Source organism: Cucurbita pepo, chromosome 4 (genome assembly GCF_057944985.1).
Source record: "Cucurbita pepo subsp. pepo isolate OVF chromosome 4, ASM5794498v1, whole genome shotgun sequence".
Lineage (NCBI taxonomy): Eukaryota > Viridiplantae > Streptophyta > Magnoliopsida > Cucurbitales > Cucurbitaceae > Cucurbita > Cucurbita pepo.
Window position 1 is genome coordinate 10,839,309 of NC_141801.1, and position 21,314 is coordinate 10,860,622.

The window sequence follows — 21,314 nt, forward strand, 5'->3', positions numbered from 1 at the left end:
GCAATCAATCAATGTGTTTCCAATTTTAATTTCCCTTTTTAAATTTAATTTTATTCTATGGTTAAATTAAATGTTTTCCGTACATAATTTTGCAGGAAAGCAAAAAAAAAAAAAAAAAAAACTTCTTTTCATATCATTAAAATCTTGACCTCCTCCTCCTCCTAGGTTGCTTCATAAAAGTTAAAATTATATATTTAAAGATTTTATTATAAAATGATTAATTTTTTCACTGCATAAATGTAATAAATACGGCTTTAAGGAAATTTCCTTCGCTGTGTCCTTTTATTAAATAAATAGATTTTAGTACGATTACATATCTGTATAAATAAATAAATAAATAAATAAATAAATAAATAAATATAATATCTTTGTTGAAATACAATTATATTTTATTAAGCTAAAAAAATAATTAAGGAGAGAGAAAGAGAGTCAAAAGATTGTCAAATAAATATATTAATAAATTTGAAGGGTAATAATGTAATATGTCAGAGAGCCGCAAATCTTGAAAATATAAAACAAAAAGTAGCAGTGAGAATCCAGGTGGGGTGGCATCTTAAAACCGGCAATGGCCAGTTACCAGTCATCCCCCTCCCCTTAGCTGAAAGCCACGTGCACTCACCTGCCACTGCCGACATTTACTGTTTACCCTCCTCCTCTTCTGTTACCCTGTCACTGTCTGTTCCTCTGTAAACCCTAAACCACCTCCGCCACCTCCGCCACCTCCGCCGCTACTTAGTGGAATAGCAGCGTTTCCACCCCAGCACTGCTCCGGCGCCACCGCCGCGAAGGTTTCCTCGATGGACCCGAGTCCGATCTCGTCCACGTGCACGCTTCTATGACCATCCCCCATTTAATATTAAATTTAAACTCTTATTAATTAATTAACATTCAATGTGTTCACATAGCTCTACCTAAATCCCTCCTCACTTTTATTCTTATGTCACTTCCATTTAAATTCACAGAAAAAAAAAAAATAAATAAATAAAATGACAGTCCCGAAAATAAAATCGAGACAATTTAATCATATGATAGAAGTATAATTTGTTAAGCATGGAGTCAAATCTTAGAAATCATCTACTAATATATATTATATTTGCAAATTGAATTGGTAACTCGAACAACGTATCATTAGTTCCAACTCATTTAAAATCCGAATCAGACACAGAGACAAAGTTGCAATGAAATGAGTTGGGCATATGGCCAAGTGGAAAGGTGGAATTTGTCTCTTTCCTCTCAGTGGGTTGAGAGAGAGAGAATAGTATTTGTATGTATTAATAAAGTTTTAATATATAGTCAGGGAGGGTTTATATTATATAGTGCTAAAGTTTTTAATTAGGAGATTGATTAGGTGAATTAAAAAGTAATAAAACACGTAGGTTTAATTAATTAGTGTTGGTTGGTTGGTTGGGTTGGTCGTGTAGTTAATGTCAAATCATACTGATACTCAGAGCAATGCACATACTCCATTCATTTCATCCCCAATCTCATTAACCAATTAATAATAATAATAACAACTCATTATCCCAATTAAATTAAATTAAATTAAATTAAATTAAATTATTTTTTTAACCTTTTAATTTTGTCCAAACCTAGACTCAACTTGAAACTAGTGATATATAATAATAAAATATATATATATATATATATATAAATCTGTAAGTAAAGAAATAAAGTAGATTTTATTTGACAAAGAAGCAGAGATAAGAGCTGGCGCATGCCAAGCACGTGGGATTGCAGTTGACGCAATTATTGAGTCACAAATCTCCAAGACATGGTTTTGTTCTTAGATTACTCATTTTTAATTCATCGTTATGCTAAATCTCTGTATTTAATTTATGATTAAACTGTATACAACTCAGTTTTACTTACCTTGTAAATCCCAATTAATTGCTTCCCAAATCCAAGGTCAACTTTGTTTCCCCTTCAATTAACGACCTTAATTAACCTTTCTTCTAATTAACAATTATAAGCTTAGTTCGCATTCCAATTATTCTCCTATAACACATTAAAAATCGATACCATAATACAAAATTTTCTCAAGTGTCATAGTAAACGTTCATAGATATCATTATGAGTCGATCTAAATTTGACATAATTTTTCAACCACATCAAAAATACTCAAAATCCTCTTAAATTGGCATTTAATGAAATTTAATATATTATATGCCAATGTAATATATATAAATTATTAATACCTACACATTTAATAAATCAATAGAGGAAGAAAAAACAATATAATAGGGATGCATATAATAATTTAGTAAACAAATTATTTGTTTTTGTTTTTTTTTTTTTTTAGTATAATCTATGGTCACATATCAACTTTAGTTTATAGTAGAAAGAAAAAGGAGAGATTAAATTCATGTTATTCACATTGGAGATTTGATTTAGATTTTGATATTCATAAATTTGTAATCAATAATTGAACCTGGCTATAACCAACCAATTAATTAATTAATTAATTAGTTAATGATGTCCTCTTCCGCTAATAATTCTATTCCATTATTTAAATGCCTTTTTCCTTCATATAACCAACTTACTTACATTTACTAATCTAACCCTAATTAAAATCATTTAATTCATAATAATAATAAATAAATAAATAAATAAATAAATAAATAAATAAATAAATAAATAAAATGTAACGCATCCGAAGCTGTGAACCACGTGGAGCAATGACATTAAGATTAAGGGGCCATTAAGATTAAACAAAGATTATGATTTCCTTTTAATCCCATTTGATTAAACACAAACAGAGAGAGAAATTGATTAATTAGAGCGTAAACAGAGATTACACACAAATTTATATGAACAGAGGGAGGCGAAATTGATGATTAATCAATTACGCCTCAAACCCCAAATCCTTACATTATTATTATTATTATTATTATTAACAAAACACTAAATGGTTTTTTCTTTTTTCTTTTTTTTTTTATATTAAAAAAAAAAAAAAAAAAAAAAAAAAAACAGAAATTTAGATTTGGGGGAAGAAGAATGGAGGTGAGGGTGATTTAGTTTAATGTGGCCACAAGAATGTTTCGAAGGGTGTGGTAGTGGGAATCCAAGTGTGTGTATAATCCGCCATTGAAATCTGGTCTCCGAACAACCTGTAATCTTCTTCTTCTTCTTCTTCTTCTTCTACATTGCTCACTCTGTTATACCATGGGTATGAATAAAGCCAACCTTCCAATGAGTCAGCGAATACGAACTCTTTCCCCAATTCGGTTGTTTCGTAACTCGTCCCCAAGCTTGGAAGCTCCACGATTTCGCTCAATTCCTCCGGCGTCGACGGACATAAACCGGAAGAGGAAGAGGAGGAGGAGGAGGAGGAGGACGAGGGCGTAGGCAGGGGAGGGGTGGGGAGTTCCATGGAGGCAGCTTTGGCGGCGGCGGCCTGGACGTCGCGGGGGGAGTTGGAAGCGGGGCGAGGGAATTGATGGGCAAGTTGGGGGAAATTGAGAATGGCGGAGTTGCCTTTGATAGTTAAAGCGGCGACGTCGTGGGCACGTGCGGCCATTTCAGGGGTGGAGAAAGTGCCGAGCCAGATCCTGCTCTTCTTTCGGGGCTCCCGAATTTCGGAAACCCATTTTCCCCATGCCCTCATTCGGACCCCACGGAAAACCGGGTGCTTGCTGTTCCCATTGCTAGTTTCCCTGGGCCTCTTCGCCCGTTTCCGGTTCGAGTCAACCGCAATCGCCGCCCCTGCCTCATCGATCTCAACCGACGACGACGACGAGGAGGAAGAAGAAGAGGAAGAGTTGAAAATTGCAGGGTCATTGTGAACGATAAGGCGAGCCATTGATAAAAGGGTATTATTACAAATTGTAAGTCACCCCTACACGAATGGGTATAAAAGGGCTTATATATATATATATATATATATAGATATAAAAGGAGGCATCGATGCCCTTGGTGACTGTGCATTTATCATGCACGGGGATTGTAATAGAAGCGGGTGTAGACGAGTACTTCTCTTTCCAATAATTCTTATTATTATTTTTTAAAAATAAAAAAATAAATTATTTCTCACTTTCTCTCTCAGTCTCACCCACCACCCTCTTTCCCATCATTCGTATCGGTCTTTCCCGTGTCTCTTACAAATAAAGATCTCAATATTAATATATTATTATTATTATTATTATTATTATTATTATTATTATTATTCATAGAAAAAAAAAAAAAGAAATAATATTAGTTATTATAGGGGAGGGAAGGACGGTGAAGGTACAAAGAGTTGGGGGAGATGAACCCTCACAGCCTGGATTTTTTCTTTTTCTTTTTTACTGAATAAAATTAGACGGAGTTCGTATACATTTAACACTTTTATGTTTGAGGAGTGATGATATGTAACTGGACTTCATATCAATAGAGATATTATTGTTTAGACTATGGGAACGAAGGACTTCATATCAATAGTGATAATATTGTGAGTTAGGATGAATAATTGGAGTTGTAATTTAATGTAGAAGGAGAGGAAGAGAGCATGAAGTTTGGTTGTTATTTATGTACAAATTCAATGAATTGGGGTTGTTTGGTGTGTGGGTGATGTTGCCTTAGAGTGCAAATTCTTGTTATGAAGCGTGTTGGTGTTTCTAAGCTTATACCCACTATTTTAGCACACAAATTTCCCTAATACTTCTAAATTTAATTTGTACCCTACTACTTTATTTATTTAAACACCAATAACACATGCCTTTTTTTTTTTAATTATAATTATTATAAACAATATTATTTTATAAATATATAAAGTAGTCTAAGAAGCGATTCAAAAACGATGATCCACCTTATTGTATAGTCTTAATCAAATAATTTTAAAAACCAAAAGTAAAAAAAATAAATAAAGAGGGTCCAATAATAATAAATTAGACACTATTGAAGGGCATGGTGTTGGTTAAATGGTTGCAGTCGTTTTGGTCTCCCAAACCATATTGTAAAATTAATATTCTTTTAAAGTAACCGAATTCGCATCATTTTTTAATATACTCTTTTTAATAACCATACCATATTCTTACACATTTAATAAAAACCAATCAATTTCTTTATTTCTTTTTTTTTTTTTAAATAACTTTATTCAGATCATAGCGTACATTAAATTAAGTCGACAAAATCTAGTACTATAGTCACGTTCATATCGAGACATATTTAATTCCCACATCATTGCCAAACATGTGCTTTTATTTTTCATCCATTTTTCACTCCCATAACTTTTTTTTCATCATTTTCAAATTTATTTCATTCGGTTCTTATACTTTTAAACGTGGGAGTAAAATATATAGAATAATATATTTAATGATGACATTATTTTGTCCATTTATTTAAATAATAAAATATTAGGTGTGGAGTTTGAAGGCATGATTAAATTGTCGTTGAAATTATTGATTATAAATTAATGGCATAACTATAATGTTTCATTTTAATGCATCTAATGTCATTCATCTGTCCCATTGAATAATCATTCATTTCATTTGGCTTTCATCATGTTTTTTTTTTTAATTTATTAATTATTATGATTATTAGGTCAAAATCATGAATTCGAAAATTGAGTCGATGTACTAAAATTGTACGTGTTTTATTTATTTATTTATTTATAGAATTAACCTATAGAACTTAGGAAGGTATATACCTTGTTTTCCACTAGCACCAAAGTAAAAAAAGGGTGATAATGATTTAGACAAATTCCTAAATTTGTGTAAATATATCGATCAAAATGTTTTTAATATATTTTTTTTAAACGTTTAGGGCTAACGACTGTTGAGTAGCTGCTTTATATAAATAGATGAAGCACGATTATTTAGATATTAAAAACGTTGGGAGAGAAAATATGATAAGAAGACTGACGAGATGAAAGGAAATAATTTGATAAGTCGAACGAATAGTTCGATTTAATGAGGCATAAAAATACATAGTCATTAATTAGAACATAATTTGGAAGGCGAAAGTATGAAAAATGAGAGAAACATACAAACATTTATTTCATAATTGTGTAAGGATATTAATGTGGATAGTGATTGAAGCTTCAATACTAGCCCATTACCTCATGGATTCAACCCTATGATCCATTTAATATGTGGACCCATCTATCTTTTATTTTCTAGTTAAATAAATATTGTATTTTTTAATCCAATTTCTTGATTATTTTATCTCCATCACATGGAAATCCATGTGTTCTCCATGTCCAAGATATTTATTTTTTAAAATTACAAACGATCTCTTGACGTAGTAATCTGTTGGAATGTTAAACAAGAATAAGAGTAGTTTGAGATATATTTGTTATGTACCTAAAAATGTGTGTATAAAGTTAGAAAGAAGTATAATGTTAATCTAAATATAGTAAAAAATTATTGTATTCTGAAATAGAAGAAAAGGATACAGAAGTCAGAAGAGACAGTCAATAAAGGATTCAATTATTTACAACCAGAAAGCAACAGGGTTATTGTGGAATGAGTACAAATAGCTGCCAAAGGCTTTAAATTTGAGTTTTTCTTTTTTATTTATGGATCATGCATGTCTGTGAAGTAAAAAAGCAAACAGATATGGTAGCTCAACAGTCAATTGTGCATTTATTTACCACAAAATGGTCCTTCAAGACGACAAATTTGGATCAGAATCATTGAAAACATAGTAAAAAATGAGTTCTGATTGGACTTGAAATTCACCCTATCCAATAATGGTGGATATGGGACTGGGAAACTTAATCCTGGTAGGCTGGCAAATTTCCATCCTTTAATGAAATAGGGACACTTCAAATCTGTCAAAATTTATTATGGTTATTGGAGTTATGAGAAAAGAAGGACCCAGAAGGAAGAACCTCATCAGGCCATCATTATAACCATATGCTCTCATTCAGAACACCTAATTTTGCAATCCCCACCATTTTTTTTTCCATTTTGAAGCAAAGATCACTAAATTCACAGGGACCCACAATCGCTAATATTTTGATTCTAGTTTATTGTTGGTACCTGTATGATCATCTGAAGTTTCATGAGAGTAGTAGAGCCTGTAGAAGATCTTAAATATCTGATAATCAGGGTCCCTTCGTTTGTTGACAGCAACCCACCAAGTTCATTAACATCATCGCCCATTCCACATTGCCCCTGTTCTTCATAGGAAGCTTCGTGTTGTGGTGCCATATTAGAGATCATATATGCCTGAGTATCTGATTCCGATCTCAGAGATACGGTTCTTGAATGTGGGTCTCTCTTCAATTGGTCTGGATGGACCCAGTGAGTGAAAACATTTATTGCTTTGGATGGATGTGGTTGATGATGACCCAAAGAACGAGTAATAACTTCCATTGTGGTCCTGGAAAATGGCTTCCTACGTCGACGAGGTACAGGGCAGTATGATTTGAAACCTGAAGTCTCACAGCCAGATGCAGAGGTTGCTGAAAGGAAATCAGGATTTCTACTGCAATATTGACAAATAATCATAGTTTTGTTTTACCAGTCTGCTATATACAAGAGCACTGCCACAGTTGCAGTCCATTTTCAAGGTCCTTGACATGATCCCACCGAGGTTTAAGCAGATTTTTTCCAAAGAGAAGCTGCAAAGGAGTCATTTTGTTCTGTTCAGTTATTTTAGAGTTTCATGGATTTCCTTCATATCTTCAATGGAGCACTTACAACATCTTTATCTGAAACACTATGTTATACCAGAATGAATGAAGGGTAATGTCGTACTTCAAGGGCTTGGCATGCCAAAGGGAGCGCTTATGTACTTTCCTGACTCGGAGTTGCATCCGAGATATCTGTCATTTAGTATTGAAAGAGCAGTATGTTGTTGTAAGTAGGGAATATCCTTTTCTGCAACAATCACTGAAAATGCTTCCCAATTCAACACCTCAAAAAATGGTGGCACGAAATTGTCTGATATGATCACAGGTACACACTCATAAAAGATTGCGTCAACAACCCGTGGACTATTGAGCTCGTAACCCTTTGGGCAGATGCAGTATTTGCTGCTCTTCATATACTGAATGTAACTCATTTTGCTTGCAATACCATGAGGCATTGGACCAAAGATCTTCATATCAGGGTTAAGACATAACCATGTATATTCCCACCATAAAAGGCATGAACATGTCTTTGTGAAGCAGGTTTTCCTCCAATATCTCTAAGAAGATTTCTCGATACATAAGTTTCTGGAAGAGACATATCTCATCCAATTTTGAAGGCAACTGTTGCATCAGTATTGCAAAGTGCTTTTAAGCAGCGCTCAATCATGGCATGCAACAAGAAAATGATCTGCTCCACCAGTTCTATTCCAGTATGGATATTTGGCTGCAATATTTTCCGAGTATTCCTTCAAAAAATTGACGTAATTTGTCCTGTTATGAGAATTACGCACATATAGGACTTGGCAGAATAATTTTCCTGATCACGTAAAGAGGAACTCATTGGTCTCCACGCAAAGCAAGAACAAGATTAAAACCCAGCATAATATAAGATCATCAAACGAACAATTCAAAACTAACACAAACATACTGTTCATCTCTTCTAGTGAAGTTATGGACTTTGGTGGCATTTCACTCTTCATCTTCTTCCGTTTAGTTGTGCTTTTAGAATCGGTTTCTGAGACTGATGAGCTTATATTTGATATCAAGTTCTCTGAATGAACTGTGTTAACAGGTGAAGCTGGGATCGGTAGCATGGCGGTTGAAGAATTGAAAGTCATATCTATATCCTCTCGCAATGATAAGTTTTTAAATTCTTCTAACTCACCAAAATCCAATCCATTGCACCAAAATCTTCTAACTCGTTCCCTTAAATGACGGTATCATTTGGTTTCACAAACTGCTCTAAGGGGAACTCAAAACTTGGTATGGAATATGAAACTGATGAGTCATCGAACTCATTTACAAGATGGAAACATTTGCAAATATATCCCTCAAGAATTCCACCATATGATTAGAGAGATTCAAGCTAAGCTTCATCTCTATCTGGAGGGTGTACGATGTTATGGAAGCTCGGCATATTTACACTACATCCTTTTACTTCCCCTTCACAGTCTTCTTATTCATTCGACATTTGTGGCTTTCCGACACCAGAATCCGATGCTACCTAAATCAATTGGTTTTCATCTGAAACACTCGAGTATACCATACTGAGTGAAGGATCATATGAAATAAATCATACTTTACCGGAATTTTGTTCCAAATGAAATGCTTTTGAACTATTTTCAGTCTTGCATGCATGACAAGGTAGTCCTTCTCAGGAATTGAGAGCAGAATATTTCTCAAATTAGAGATCTCTTTCTCTTGAACAAATACTGAGAATGATTCCCAGTTTAATACCTCAAAGAAAGGAGGCACGTAATTATCTGATAGGAAAACTGGAACACATGCGTTTAGAATGGCCTCAACCACTCGAGGAGTATGAACTTCATATCCCCTCGCACATATGCAGTACTTACTATTTTTCATGTGCTCCCTATAGATTCTTTTCCCTTCAGCATCGCGTGGCATTGGGCCAAAAATTTTCATGTCAGGTTCTTTATTTTCCCAGTAATGAAGCAGTATTGGTCGGAGATAACCGTGCATACCCCCAGCAAAGAAGGCTAATGTAGTCCTGTCTGAAGGAGGTTTTGCTCCAGTAGTTATATCAGGGTCCTTTGTCAAATGTATATTTGTAACTGGTAAGCTAGTGTCCTTCCCAATTTGAAAGCCTCTAGCAGCGTTTGCATTGCAGAGAGCTCTGATGCAGTTCTTCATATACTTCCTTGTGAGTTTGGAGGCCTGAAATTGAATGTAATGAAAATAAATGATAACTTGACTACCAGGAAAGAGACTCCAACAATACATTTAAGATGACAACAAATTGTAACTAAACTATTTATGCTCAAGTCAGGGTTTCGGACACACGGAACAATGTCCACAGAATACAAAGCAAACAAGCCTCAGCTACTTCAAAGGATAACATGAGAAGAGTTTCCAAGATAAGCAACAAAATACTCGAACAATACATTGTCGATAAATCTAAATTCGGTATAGAATACATACCCAGTCGTGACAAGCAACAAGAAAATGATCAGCACCTCCAGTTCTGTTCCAGAATTGGTGGTTTCTCCTAATTAAGTTGACATAGTTCCCTAGACGTTCCTCTAGGTTCTTTCGACCTTGGGAATTTTGTTCAGAAAGTGCACTCCTTAGTAACTGCGAACTGAAAGGTAAATAGAACAAGTGTGCCTTCTTGGGATTCTTTGCAACAAATTTTTTATTCTCTTTCATCAATTTCATAAACCATCCTTCTGAGGCATATATCCCTCTCATCCGAGGTTGATGGAAAATAGGCTTTTCTCCTTCCTTGTAGATATAAACTTTAAGCGTTTTTTCCATCAAGTCATAACTCCTGCAAAGGGAACACGCAATATACGCTTCATCCTGGTTAATGTTGGTACTGGTCACAGTATCCAAATTTTCACAATAAGCTAATTGACATTGAAGACACAGGATCAACAAAGATGATAGCTGATGGGATAGACTATATGCCAGGCCACTGCTACATGTCGAGGCAGTATGAACCAAACAATGTTTAGAAAATATTACCTCTTGAACATAGAAACATCTCGGAAAACAGAAATAATTCCTGGGCTGTTCACAGCAGCAGTGGCTTTCTCAATCTCCAGTCTTGCATGTAGAAGTTCACGATCACGTGAAGAAGACAAACGACACTGTGGCTTCTACTACCAAGTAAAATCAGCAGTGCAAGTGTCAGAGTCGAGTTTTTGTCAATGATCTAATTGGAACCTTAAGTTGAAATCCATACCTTCGAACAAGGAGAAGTATGACTTAGAGACAACAATGCGTTCATTTGAGATATTGATATTGATGGCATCTCAGGACTCTTCAAAGTCGATATGTCATACCGTGCAAGTCCATCCAAGGTATCGGAAACATTTTTCCCTTGCTCAGACCTTGTATCCTTTGTAACTATTTCCTCGGTTCTACCGAAACGGTCTTCTGGAATGGAAGATGTGTTTTGAGCAGAAGACGAGTCAGATTTTCTTGGATCTACAATTAACTCTTGAGATTGATTTGAGACAAAAGAAATATGGTTTCTCATTTTACTCATATTTAGATTGCTGCTGTCTTCACCTTCAACAACTCTCTTGTAACTGTTGTCTAAAATTTTTTCCTTCATGGGGGGATTATAACCAAACTCTACCGTCCCACTCCCAATGTCATTATCAACGGTAGAATTTCCATCTGGCATTGCCGAAGTCTCTACAAATGGTGTACCATTCTCATATGGCATGCTATTAGCAGCATCCAACGTCAAACCAAATCCTCTTTCTCCCTTCTTTTCAGTAATGTACTCAGTTCTTTCCTTCCTATTTTTCACATGAGTGACAGTATACAGGAAATGAACTTCTGAATGGTTTAAACTAGTGATATTTTGAAGACTCATAATGTCTGAGCTCTTAACATCAAGTGGTAGGAAAGATTTTTTCGCATAAGGATAAACGTAGCACTGGGAAACAATGAGAATTGAAATTATGATGGCTATCATAATAAGCAGCCTCCGGATTTTGATACCATGAAACAAGTTTGTACAAACATGAATAGCCATATAAGAAACCGTGGGAAGCAACCAATATCTATAAAATATTCCAATAACTTGAAGAAGCTCGGGATCACATTGGACTCCCAATTTTAAAAAACCACATCAAATTGGAGCAGTCGCATACGATCATCATGCACCTTGCAGCAACTGGATACCAATGCGTGAAGAAAAAACCCCACAATTATCAAACAACTCTGAATTAGCTTATGAACTACGGTTGACAATAGACAGCTAAATCATGGCGAAAAATTATGAGCTAATTCAGTCGTTACCAGCAATTAGCACCAATTTTGAGAAGGCATTTCTCAGAAACCTTATCGATCGCAGGGGAATGAGATGAAAATCACAAACATTCAAAATTGCAGCTAAAATATCAAACGGACAGAGAATTCAAAACTCAGTGTTACTCCGACCAAAACAGAAGAGAACGAACTGTTTGCGAAATCAAAAAGAAAGTTGGATGTTCAGCTAAGCTCGAGCTTTCTTTACCTCGGAAGCTGTAGCCTCTTCAATTCTATGAGCTATGTAAGCAGCATTTCAACTTTCAAGCTTCGTCGGTACCGTCCGTACAACGGTGATCATCTTCATCGCTTGTTTTGGAAGTGATTCAGACTTCTGAGAACGTGTGGTCGAGTCCGCCAAATTTGATGGGAGGCTAAATTATTTATATCCTTATATCATTATCTACATCTTTTTATTTTATTGAAATGAAATCTTTCATTTAAAATATCTTCATGCCAGGTTATTTCAGAAATCATTAGCTAAAGCTTCTTTAATTGACGTGACAAGTATATTATTTATGAATCATTTCTTTTACCTTCTACCGAAAGATTCAGTAAGATTAATATTATAAGAATAATTGCAAGTACCACAAGTAATTAAAACATTTATAATTAGTCAATTAATTAATGGTTTTATACCTTATTTAAATTAAAATCTTATATTTCAAAATTATCTCAAAATTTATTTACACTAAAAATTATTATGGTCATATATGAATGAGAGATTAAACATTTTAAAGGAGTATCTAAAAATTATCTCAAAATATGTGACTATTATAAGAATAAAATATTAAACAATCCATATTTAGAACGGTAAATAGTTCTTAAAAATAAAATTATGATCATAAGAATGAGAGATTAAACAATCCACGCCCCAACCTAGTAATTCTAATCCATATGTATATAAACATGGTAGAAAAATCTCAAGTAACCAAAACTAATTTCCTTCCCTCATTCAAGACTTGTACAAACTACATTAGGAACATGGATGAGGCCTACCCTTGTAACAATTGAGTGTCTTGTTAAATCCAGAATCAAACTTTGTCTAATGTCAGTTGGTTTTGATCTCAAACACTCTCGTGTACCAAATTGAATGAAGGATCATGTGAAATGCATCATACTTTGCAGGCTTTTCGTGCCAAAGGAAGTGTTGTTGCACCATTTTCACTCTTGAATGCATTGCAAGGTAGTTCTCCTCTGGGATTGAGAGGAGAATGTCTCTCAAATTCGGTATATTTCTCTCTTTAACAAACACCGAGAATGATTCCCAATTCAATACCTCGAAGAAGGGAGGGACGTAATTATCTGATATAATCACAGGGATGCACTCGTTGAGAATTGCTTCGATCACCCGAGGCGTATGAACTTGATAGCCTCGAGCACATATGCAATACTTGCTTCTCTTCATTTGCTTCATGTAGGCACTTTTCCCTTCAATGCTATTAGGCATTGGGCCAACAATCATCATGTCAGGTTCTTTGCTTTCCCAGTAGTGTAGAAGAATAGGCCGGAGATAACCGTGCATGCTCCCAGCAAAGAAGGCCAACGTGGTCCTTTCGGAAGGAGGTTTCCCACCAATATCGTCTATGGGGTTGTCGATTGAATGTACAAAAGTTACTGGTAAACTGGTGTCTTTTCCAATTTCGAAGTCTGCAGCAGCATTTGCATTGCAGAGTGCTCGGATGCAGTTCTTCACCAAACGCTTTGTGAGCTTGGGAGCCTGAAATTGATCTATATCAGTCAATAATTACAATGCATCAGGAAACCACACTTCCATTGAAAGCAATGAAAGAACATGAAAGGGCTACAACTCTAACAACCAAAAGGGACTCCAATCCAAAAAAACAAGATGAAACTCATAATTGTAAAAAGGCATCAGGAAACCACACTTCCATTGAAAGCAATGAAAGAACACGAAAGGGCTACAACTCTAACAACCAAAAGGGACTCCAATCCAAAAAAACAAGATGAAACTCATAATTATAAAAAGATTTAGTGACCAAAGCCCAAAAAGAGCGTTAAACCTAACCAGTTTCGAAATAATCTCAATTGATCTATTATTCCTCTCAATCCAAATGGCAAAGAACATTAATTACTAGGAAGACATAAAACAACACAGCCAATAAGTTTCAGGTTGTTACAAAACAATTAGCAAGAAAAGTCATTTTCATCTAGGCTAGTATTTGATTCACATAAGCATTACTGTCAAATAATGAACTGAAGCTAAATTGATATGATTAGCGAGATTGAAGAATGTCTACCCAGTCATGACAAGCAACAAGAAAATGGTCTGATCCTCCACTTCTTTTCCAAAAAGGATACTTCTTCCCAATTAAGTCAATGTACTTCCTGAGAAGCTTTTGTAGATCCCTCTTGTTGCGGAATTTGTTTCCAAATGCGACCCTTAGGAACTGTGAACTGAAGGGCAAATAAAATAAATGAGCTTTCTCAGGGTCCTTCACAGTAAACTTTTTGTTTTCTTCCAATAATTTCATAAACCATCCTTCTGAGGCATATATTCCAGTCAATATAGGCTGATGGAAAATGGGTTTTTCTCCTTCCTCGTATATATAGACTTTAAGCATTTTTTCCATCAACTCGTAACTCCTGCAAAGATGACAAACCACAAGCTTCGCCTTAGTAAAGGTTGATTGATGTTTCGCTAAGGTAAAAGAGAATGAGCAAAAATAATCCTACAAAAGGTGCTCTGTCCCTCTCATAAAACAAGTCAACCCAGATAATGTAAAGCTTGGTAACTGGAAATGGTTTAAACCTTTTGGGACTGATACAGGACCGAGATTTAGGAAGAAATGTTCAGAACAGAATTTTTAGCCTTTGTCTTTCAACTGTAGACTATATAACCTTACAAAAATGTTAACCTTTTGCTTTCATTTCCCCATAAAGAACAAATATGTTTGGGAGTATTATTCACCATTTAAAGTTCAGGAAACTAAGCTCAATGTAAGTGGCATTGGGCAGAATCAAGAGTGCTTAACCACAACATTGTCTCAAAAAAACATTGGAAGAGGCAAGAAAAATGAAACACCAAATGTTTTAAGGTATTGGATTACCTTGTAAAGATGGAAATGTTTCTGAAAATAGAGGCATTAATTCCTGGAGTGCTCCTTAACACAGAAGAATTTTCAATCTCCCGTCTTGCATAGTGTAGTTCACGATCACGTCGGGATGTCTGTGGACATTGCCGCCTCTGCTACCAAGTGTCATTACGAGTGAAAATTTTAGAACTCTAGATGGTTACAGTTACCCAAATCTGGAACCTCGAAATGTAATCCATACCTTCAAACAAGAAGACTTGTGAGCCCTTGATAGCTTTGAATACATTTGAGATATGGATATAAATGGCCCACTCAATGTTGATATGTCTGGCCCCCCCTTTCTGTCATTCAAGACAACTGAATCTTTCTTCCCTGGCACAATTCCATCATCGTTTTCTAATTCTTCCATACTGCTTCTGGTATCCTCTTCTTGGCCAGCAGATGCATCTGGAGTCGCGGAAATGTTAGAATATGTATGATCAACCTTTTTAATGCTATTGTTCATAGTTCCATGGGATTGTTTTGAAACAACTATGCTTTGATTTCCAATTTCACTCACACCTGGACTGCTAGTGGCTTTTCCTTCATCGGCTGTCATGTTACTATCTTCTAAAACATCTCCCTTCATCAGTGGACTGTAACTTAATTCTGCATTCGTTTCCCTTACAACAGTATCCTCTGTCAGATTACTCTTTTCCTCCTCATCAAAGGACTCTTTCTTCAAGAATTCTGATGTCAAATCAACAACATCTGTTCTTACCTTTTTGTTAGTATCATAATCAACATTTTCCTTTGTATCCAAGTTGTTAATACCCGTATCAACTGTATCAAATCTACAACGTCCTAAATTGTTCATATGACAGACATTCTGAACCATCATAAGAGTTGAGGCCTTATCGTTTAAACTTTTTGTGTACTGAAACACAGAATATTGGAAAGAAAAGAGAGTAATAAGTATCATAATTATGATAATGAGAAGCCGCCGGATCTCCATATCGCCAAAAATCCAACCAATTACCTCGTCAGTATTCCAAATCGCACAATTGATAGACAAATATCTCCATTAAACAGAGGTAGCCACAATAAGATCAATACACGATAGACGGAATAAAAAATCTGTCTCTGTAGACTGTAGCACCATACCGAACAAATCAACTTATTACGCGTGCAAAATATACCAATTCCTCTCTTCCCAGATACAAATTAGATATACCATACTAGTTCTGAATCCCCATAGATTATGAACTAATGATTGATAATTATACCTCATTTCTTAAATCGAAATCTCCAACAGATCATTGCAATCAGGAAGGAAAAGTTATAAGAATCTGTAAAGTGCTTTTACCAGGGAAATGGTAGGTCCCAACTCTTTTTGAAGGAGAATCTAGATTCTAGATGACGACAAGTGAAAAAACGAAGTTCACCAAGAAAGGCAAGAAGGGATATAGAATGAGGACCAGCTTACGAGTTCGTTAATGTTGGGACGTGGATTGGCCCGCCGTTTCAGAGAGAATGAAGCGGCAATCATTGGAAGGTTATCACAGAGCCATCTGTGGGGCTGAGCTCCAATCCATTGGTGCATGAATCAATTATTTCCAGTCGCAAATCCTGAATCCCATCCAGTACATCAAGGAGACTCGAATCTTTGATGAAAAAGGAAATTTCTGTCCATTTCTAATCAGAAACAGAGAAGTCGTCTCTGAATCCGAACTTCTACGTTCCAAGCGTCTCGTCAAAAGCTAAAAAGGCGTGGAATAATAATTTTGCTTTTATTAAATTTAAATAAATAATGATTTTGATCTAATTAAATTGTAAATTTATTTCTAACGCTATTTAGTTTTTAATTTTTAAAAATTATTTAATATATCCATAAATCTTAAATTTGTGTTCATAAACTTTATAAAATAACTATAATTTTTAAAGTTTGCATTTATTTAATCTCTAAAATATTTTTAAAATATTTAATAAAGTTTCTAAAATTTAAAAATTAATTATAAATCTAGTATTCAAAAATTTAAAATTGTATTTATTTAATCTTTAGATTTAAAGAAAATAGTTAAAAAAAATCTCTCAACTTTAGATCCCTTTAAACTTAGGATGTTTTTTTTACATCCCATGTCCCTCCCAAGTGGGGACATGGGGGCGGAAAAAGGTAAGAGAGGGATGAAGTTTCTCTTGCTTTTGGCATAGTGGGCCCCAACGGGAGGCCCGCACGATGGGCTATTAGCTCAATAGTAGAGCGCACCCCTGATAATTGCGTCGTTGTGCTTGGGCTGTGAGGGCTCTCAGTCACATGGATAGTTTAATGTGCTCATGAGCTCCTGACCCTGAGATATAGATCATCCAAGGCACATTAGCATAGCGTACTTCTCCTGTTTGAACTAATTTTTTCAATTTGTTATAGTACGGTGTTTGTTCTATTAGTCCTCTTTGATCGTTGTTTCTATCAACAAAAAAGTTCTCCGATCCATAGATCAAATTATAATGGACGAGACTTGTCCTTAAATTTTTTATTTTGTATCAACTAAATTCTTAAATCTTTTATTTTATATTTATTAGGTGATTAGCATTGGGAAAAGGGAATTATTTAGGAAGATCCTAAAGTTCGGTTTTAATTGGGTTAAGAGTTGGTCGAATAATATTGGCTGGATTATATTAATATGCATAGGAAATTTATGAACACAAAATAGCAATGTACTATAAAATGCATTTTGTATACTAAATTACAGCCACTTCTTTGATTGTTCCTACACATGTTGAGTCCCTTGTCTCCCGTCTTTAACAAATCTCTTCCAAAACCAGTGGTTCTGCCACAGCAGATACACTTCTTCGATAGGGACTTGCTTAGTTTCTGGCAACAGGAAGTAGATGAAGCTGGACATTATTACAATCAAACCTGCGAACAACAGGAAGATCCCATACCGGAGATGGCACATAGCGGCTAGGAAGCACTGCGCTATCAAAGCCGTGAAAAGCATGTTGACACACACCACCATGCTCTGCCCGGCTGATCTCGTCTCCAATGGAAACAGCTCGCTCGGCACGAGCCAACCGAGCGGCCCCCATGACCTTCCGTAAGCCAACACAAATATGCAGATCACTATCACTAGGAAGATCCCTACCCCCTTTGGAAGCTCCTCCTCCCCTTGGTCAAGCTTCAGCGCCAGTGTCACAGCTACTGCAATCTGCAGGCGCGTATGTGTTAGCATTTTCTGTGAAGAAATTGGTTTATTACAGGTCAAGTGAATTTACCAGGCAACATATCATTTCTGCACCAGCTTCGAGGAAGAATGCTCTCCTGCCAAACTTATCTACCAAGAACATTGAAATGAAAGTGGCAAGAACAAGTGCAGCACTTGTGATGGTTGATGAATAGAGAGCTGCATCAGAACCAAACCCCAAGCTTTGAAACATGACAGGAGCATAGAACAGAATGGAGTTCATGCCAGTGAGTTGCTGGAATGCTGGAATTCCCAACGCTCCAATCACGAGCTGGGGTCGGTTTTTTCGCTGAAGGAGGTTCCTAAACGGGTGTTTTATTGCTCGTGCAGCATTGCTCGCATCAACAAGATCGGCGAACTCGGCGTCGACTTTCGTCGTGCCTCTGATTTTCTCTAGCACAGTTCTTCCCTCCTCCATTCTGCCCTGCTCCACCAAACTGTTTGGTGTCTCGGGAAGGAAAAGTCCCCCAATGAACATCAAAGTAGCTGGGACTGTGGCCAATCCAAGAGACAGCCTCCATCCCCATGGATGAATCTTATCAGTTCCATAGTTTATGAAGTTTGCAATCAGAATCCCCAAGCAAGTAGTTAGTTGAAACAGTTGGTTAACCGCTCCCCGAATCTTCGCCGGGGCCATTTCGGATAGATACAAAGGCACAGCCTGCACAATCAGGAGACAAAAACAAACAAGAATTAGACATCAGGTAAAGAGCCTTCAAATTTCACCACACAACCAACAGCCTTCTTCTTCTTACTTGGTTACCGAAACCGATACCAATACCGAGGAAAATTCGTCCGATGATCAGCATTGCGACGTTCATTGCAGCAGCATTGATCGCACCACCTAGAAAGAAACTAACCGATCCAACAAGGATGCTCGCTCTTCGGCCTCGCTTTCTTGTTACATATGAAGCCGAAAAAGTAGAGACAAGAGCAGCAAAGTATAAAGAGGATGTGAAAAGTGTTAGAACTTGATTGTCATATTTACAGTAATCCGTCTCTTTCAGATGAAGCTGCTTTCTTCTGAACACTTTTGGGAAAAATTTCTCCAGAAAATCATCCATGGAAGTCACCCCACCTGAGATTTTAGACCACTATACATCATTTTTCTTTTTTCAGGCACGTTCACATAGCACAAGCCCACAGCTAACATATATTGTTCTCTTTAGACTTCCCTCAAAGTTTTTAAAACGTGTCACTTAGTATTTAGTTCTTCCCAACCGACCGACGATCTCGCAGACATATAACCGAAAACTTAAAAATTTAAAACCTCAAGTGTAGTGCCATTTAAGCACCAATCTTATTCTTTTCTTAATCTTGGTAAAGGGCATAATCACTAATCATAATTCATCTCTTTGTTCTCAAATTCAAAGTCAACGAGATAGAAAACAGAGTTCAGTGTGTCAAAATTTCTTAAAAATCTTCAAAAATATCAGATGAACAAACAATTCCAGAGAGGAAAAACAAGAACATAAGAACACAAAAGATTGTTCATACTGAAAAATGGAAAACAAACGTACCAGAAACTCCAAGATCGTAGCCAAACAAAGACCCACCAAGGGCAGCAACAAAGCAAGCCGCAATGAAATACCCAGTGATTCGATACTCATAAAGATGAGCCCTTTTCAATGGCGCCCCATCTGCAAATCCTCCTCCAGCCATTTCTCTGTCTCTCTGAAACTGAAAAGGCGATGTGGGATTCTAAATATGGAGAGAAAAGGGAACCGACAGCAGCTGCTGGAGTCGGACTTGAAGAATGGTTTGAAAATGTATATGAAATTTCAACCCACTTGTGTTTGAAAATTGGATAAATTATTGAGAAAAAAACGGGGATTCAAAGAGATGATGGGACCTTGGTTACCATGTGCACACAAGTGTTGACTAATTGAATTTTGAATATGAAAAATGTAGGGAATCAATTTCTAAAACATAATCCAATACCATGCTGCAAAAATCTTTCAAAATTCAATCCATTTTGAATTAGTCAAATCTTATATACTTCCGTTAATACCCTGATGATGTAACGTAGAAGATATTTCGATTCATTACAACATCTAACCTACTTAGCTTACATTTATTTCCTATAAGATTTATAGATTATTTTTAATTTATCTAGGACAATGATCATACTTGTTCAATCTCATAGATTTAATACCATAATGGAGTGGGTAAACCAGTTGGAGTCGATTCAATGTGAGCCGTACTATTACAACAACTAATGAATTTTGGACCCGTTTTAGCCAAATATTGATTAATTTCCCCTTGATGGTTGCAAATTTCATGGAAGCTCTAACCAATCAATCCAATCTTATATTCATTACAACTTGGTCCCCACCTCATATTTGTTAACGTTTATTAAAGAATTAGGTTTAAAAAATATTAGGGTTCTTAAATTTTCAAAAGTCCAGCAAAAGGATAGTGGTTGACGGAGACTTTTGGGCGTTGACTAAAGAACCAGAAAATTATTAAGTTTGTACTTATCCAACTTCATTTCACTCTCTTACCAACTGCTTTTTATTATCCAAATATCCACGTACATGCCTGGCTGGACCCTGAAGAAAAAGCCAAAAATAATAATAATAATAATAATTAAATGTAGATATTAGTTTTAATAGTGTTTTAAAAAACTGGGCACTTTTTATAAATATTTCCAAAATTGGGATTCAGTTTAAAATCTTCCATTATTTCAGATATAATATATAACATGATTCCTTGCAACAATATTTGAATATATCTTTAATTAATATTATTTGAAGCTGATGTAACGGTGTATTCAATAATTATGGGCGTTTATATCTAATGCATTTTAATTTGACAAATAACGTTTACCCTACTTCATTTAATTCATTTTATTGGTCCAGTTAACATTAGCATGTGAACATTGATAATGTAACAATGACAGCCTATCAAATATATATATATGTATAAATACATTAATAAAATTTAATTAAAATTCTTACATTAAAAAACTGATAAGGGACTAAGTGAGAATTTGGTTGTGGGAATTGATGCTACGGGCTTTTGTTGCTAAAGGGAGGTAGTACGACATGACGTTCAAGCTCTAGGCGTCCAACCTCCACGTGACATGGCACGGGCGAAATGAGTTTTATAAGATGAATAATTCATCTGGTCTGCACGTGACGTGTGGATATTCCGACACATCGACTTGTAGAAGCTTTGGTTTGCTATTACTAC

At 35.6% G+C, this 21,314-nt stretch overlaps 3 protein-coding genes and 2 pseudogenes across 5 annotated transcripts; all 5 read right to left on the reverse strand.

Moving 5' to 3' along the window:
- Window positions 1–2,970: 2,970 nt before the first annotated feature.
- Window positions 2,971–3,859, reverse strand: LOC111793674 (dehydration-responsive element-binding protein 3 pseudogene; annotated as a pseudogene).
- Window positions 3,860–6,534: 2,675 nt separating this feature from the next.
- On the reverse strand, window positions 6,535–8,674 carry LOC111793596 (putative glycosyltransferase At5g03795; annotated as a pseudogene). The gene is made up of 2 exons (XR_015420800.1): window positions 8,484–8,674; window positions 6,535–8,372 (listed from the first exon to the last, which is right to left on the reverse strand). The product of XR_015420800.1 is annotated as a putative glycosyltransferase At5g03795 (transcript).
- Window positions 8,675–9,064: 390 nt separating this feature from the next.
- Window positions 9,065–12,211, reverse strand: LOC111793595 (putative glycosyltransferase At3g07620). Of its 2 annotated transcripts, none has more exons than XM_087123465.1 (5): window positions 12,051–12,211; window positions 10,764–11,708; window positions 10,544–10,677; window positions 9,998–10,346; window positions 9,065–9,733 (listed from the first exon to the last, which is right to left on the reverse strand). In XM_087123465.1, the coding sequence occupies exons 2-5, from the start codon at window positions 11,565–11,567 to the stop codon at window positions 9,065–9,067; spliced, it is 1,956 nt and encodes a 651-aa protein (XP_086979591.1). In that variant the 5' UTR covers window positions 11,568–11,708; window positions 12,051–12,211. The 2 variants fall into 2 exon arrangements, with proteins under 2 accessions (XP_086979591.1, XP_086979590.1); XM_087123464.1 differs by having other exon boundaries at window positions 11,834–12,211.
- A 460-nt stretch (window positions 12,212–12,671) lies between these two features.
- LOC111793139 (putative glycosyltransferase At3g07620) lies at window positions 12,672–16,619 on the reverse strand. The gene is made up of 4 exons (XM_023674883.2): window positions 15,140–16,619; window positions 14,914–15,050; window positions 14,104–14,449; window positions 12,672–13,562 (listed from the first exon to the last, which is right to left on the reverse strand). Exons 1-4 carry the CDS (start codon window positions 15,890–15,892, stop codon window positions 12,894–12,896), a joined length of 1,905 nt encoding a protein of 634 aa, XP_023530651.2. The 5' UTR covers window positions 15,893–16,619; the 3' UTR covers window positions 12,672–12,893.
- A 912-nt stretch (window positions 16,620–17,531) lies between these two features.
- Window positions 17,532–19,948, reverse strand: LOC111793140 (sugar transport protein 14). The gene is made up of 4 exons (XM_023674884.2): window positions 19,640–19,948; window positions 18,875–19,197; window positions 18,151–18,780; window positions 17,532–18,083 (listed from the first exon to the last, which is right to left on the reverse strand). Exons 1-4 carry the CDS (start codon window positions 19,779–19,781, stop codon window positions 17,646–17,648), a joined length of 1,533 nt encoding a protein of 510 aa, XP_023530652.1. The 5' UTR covers window positions 19,782–19,948; the 3' UTR covers window positions 17,532–17,645.
- Window positions 19,949–21,314: the final 1,366 nt, after the last annotated feature.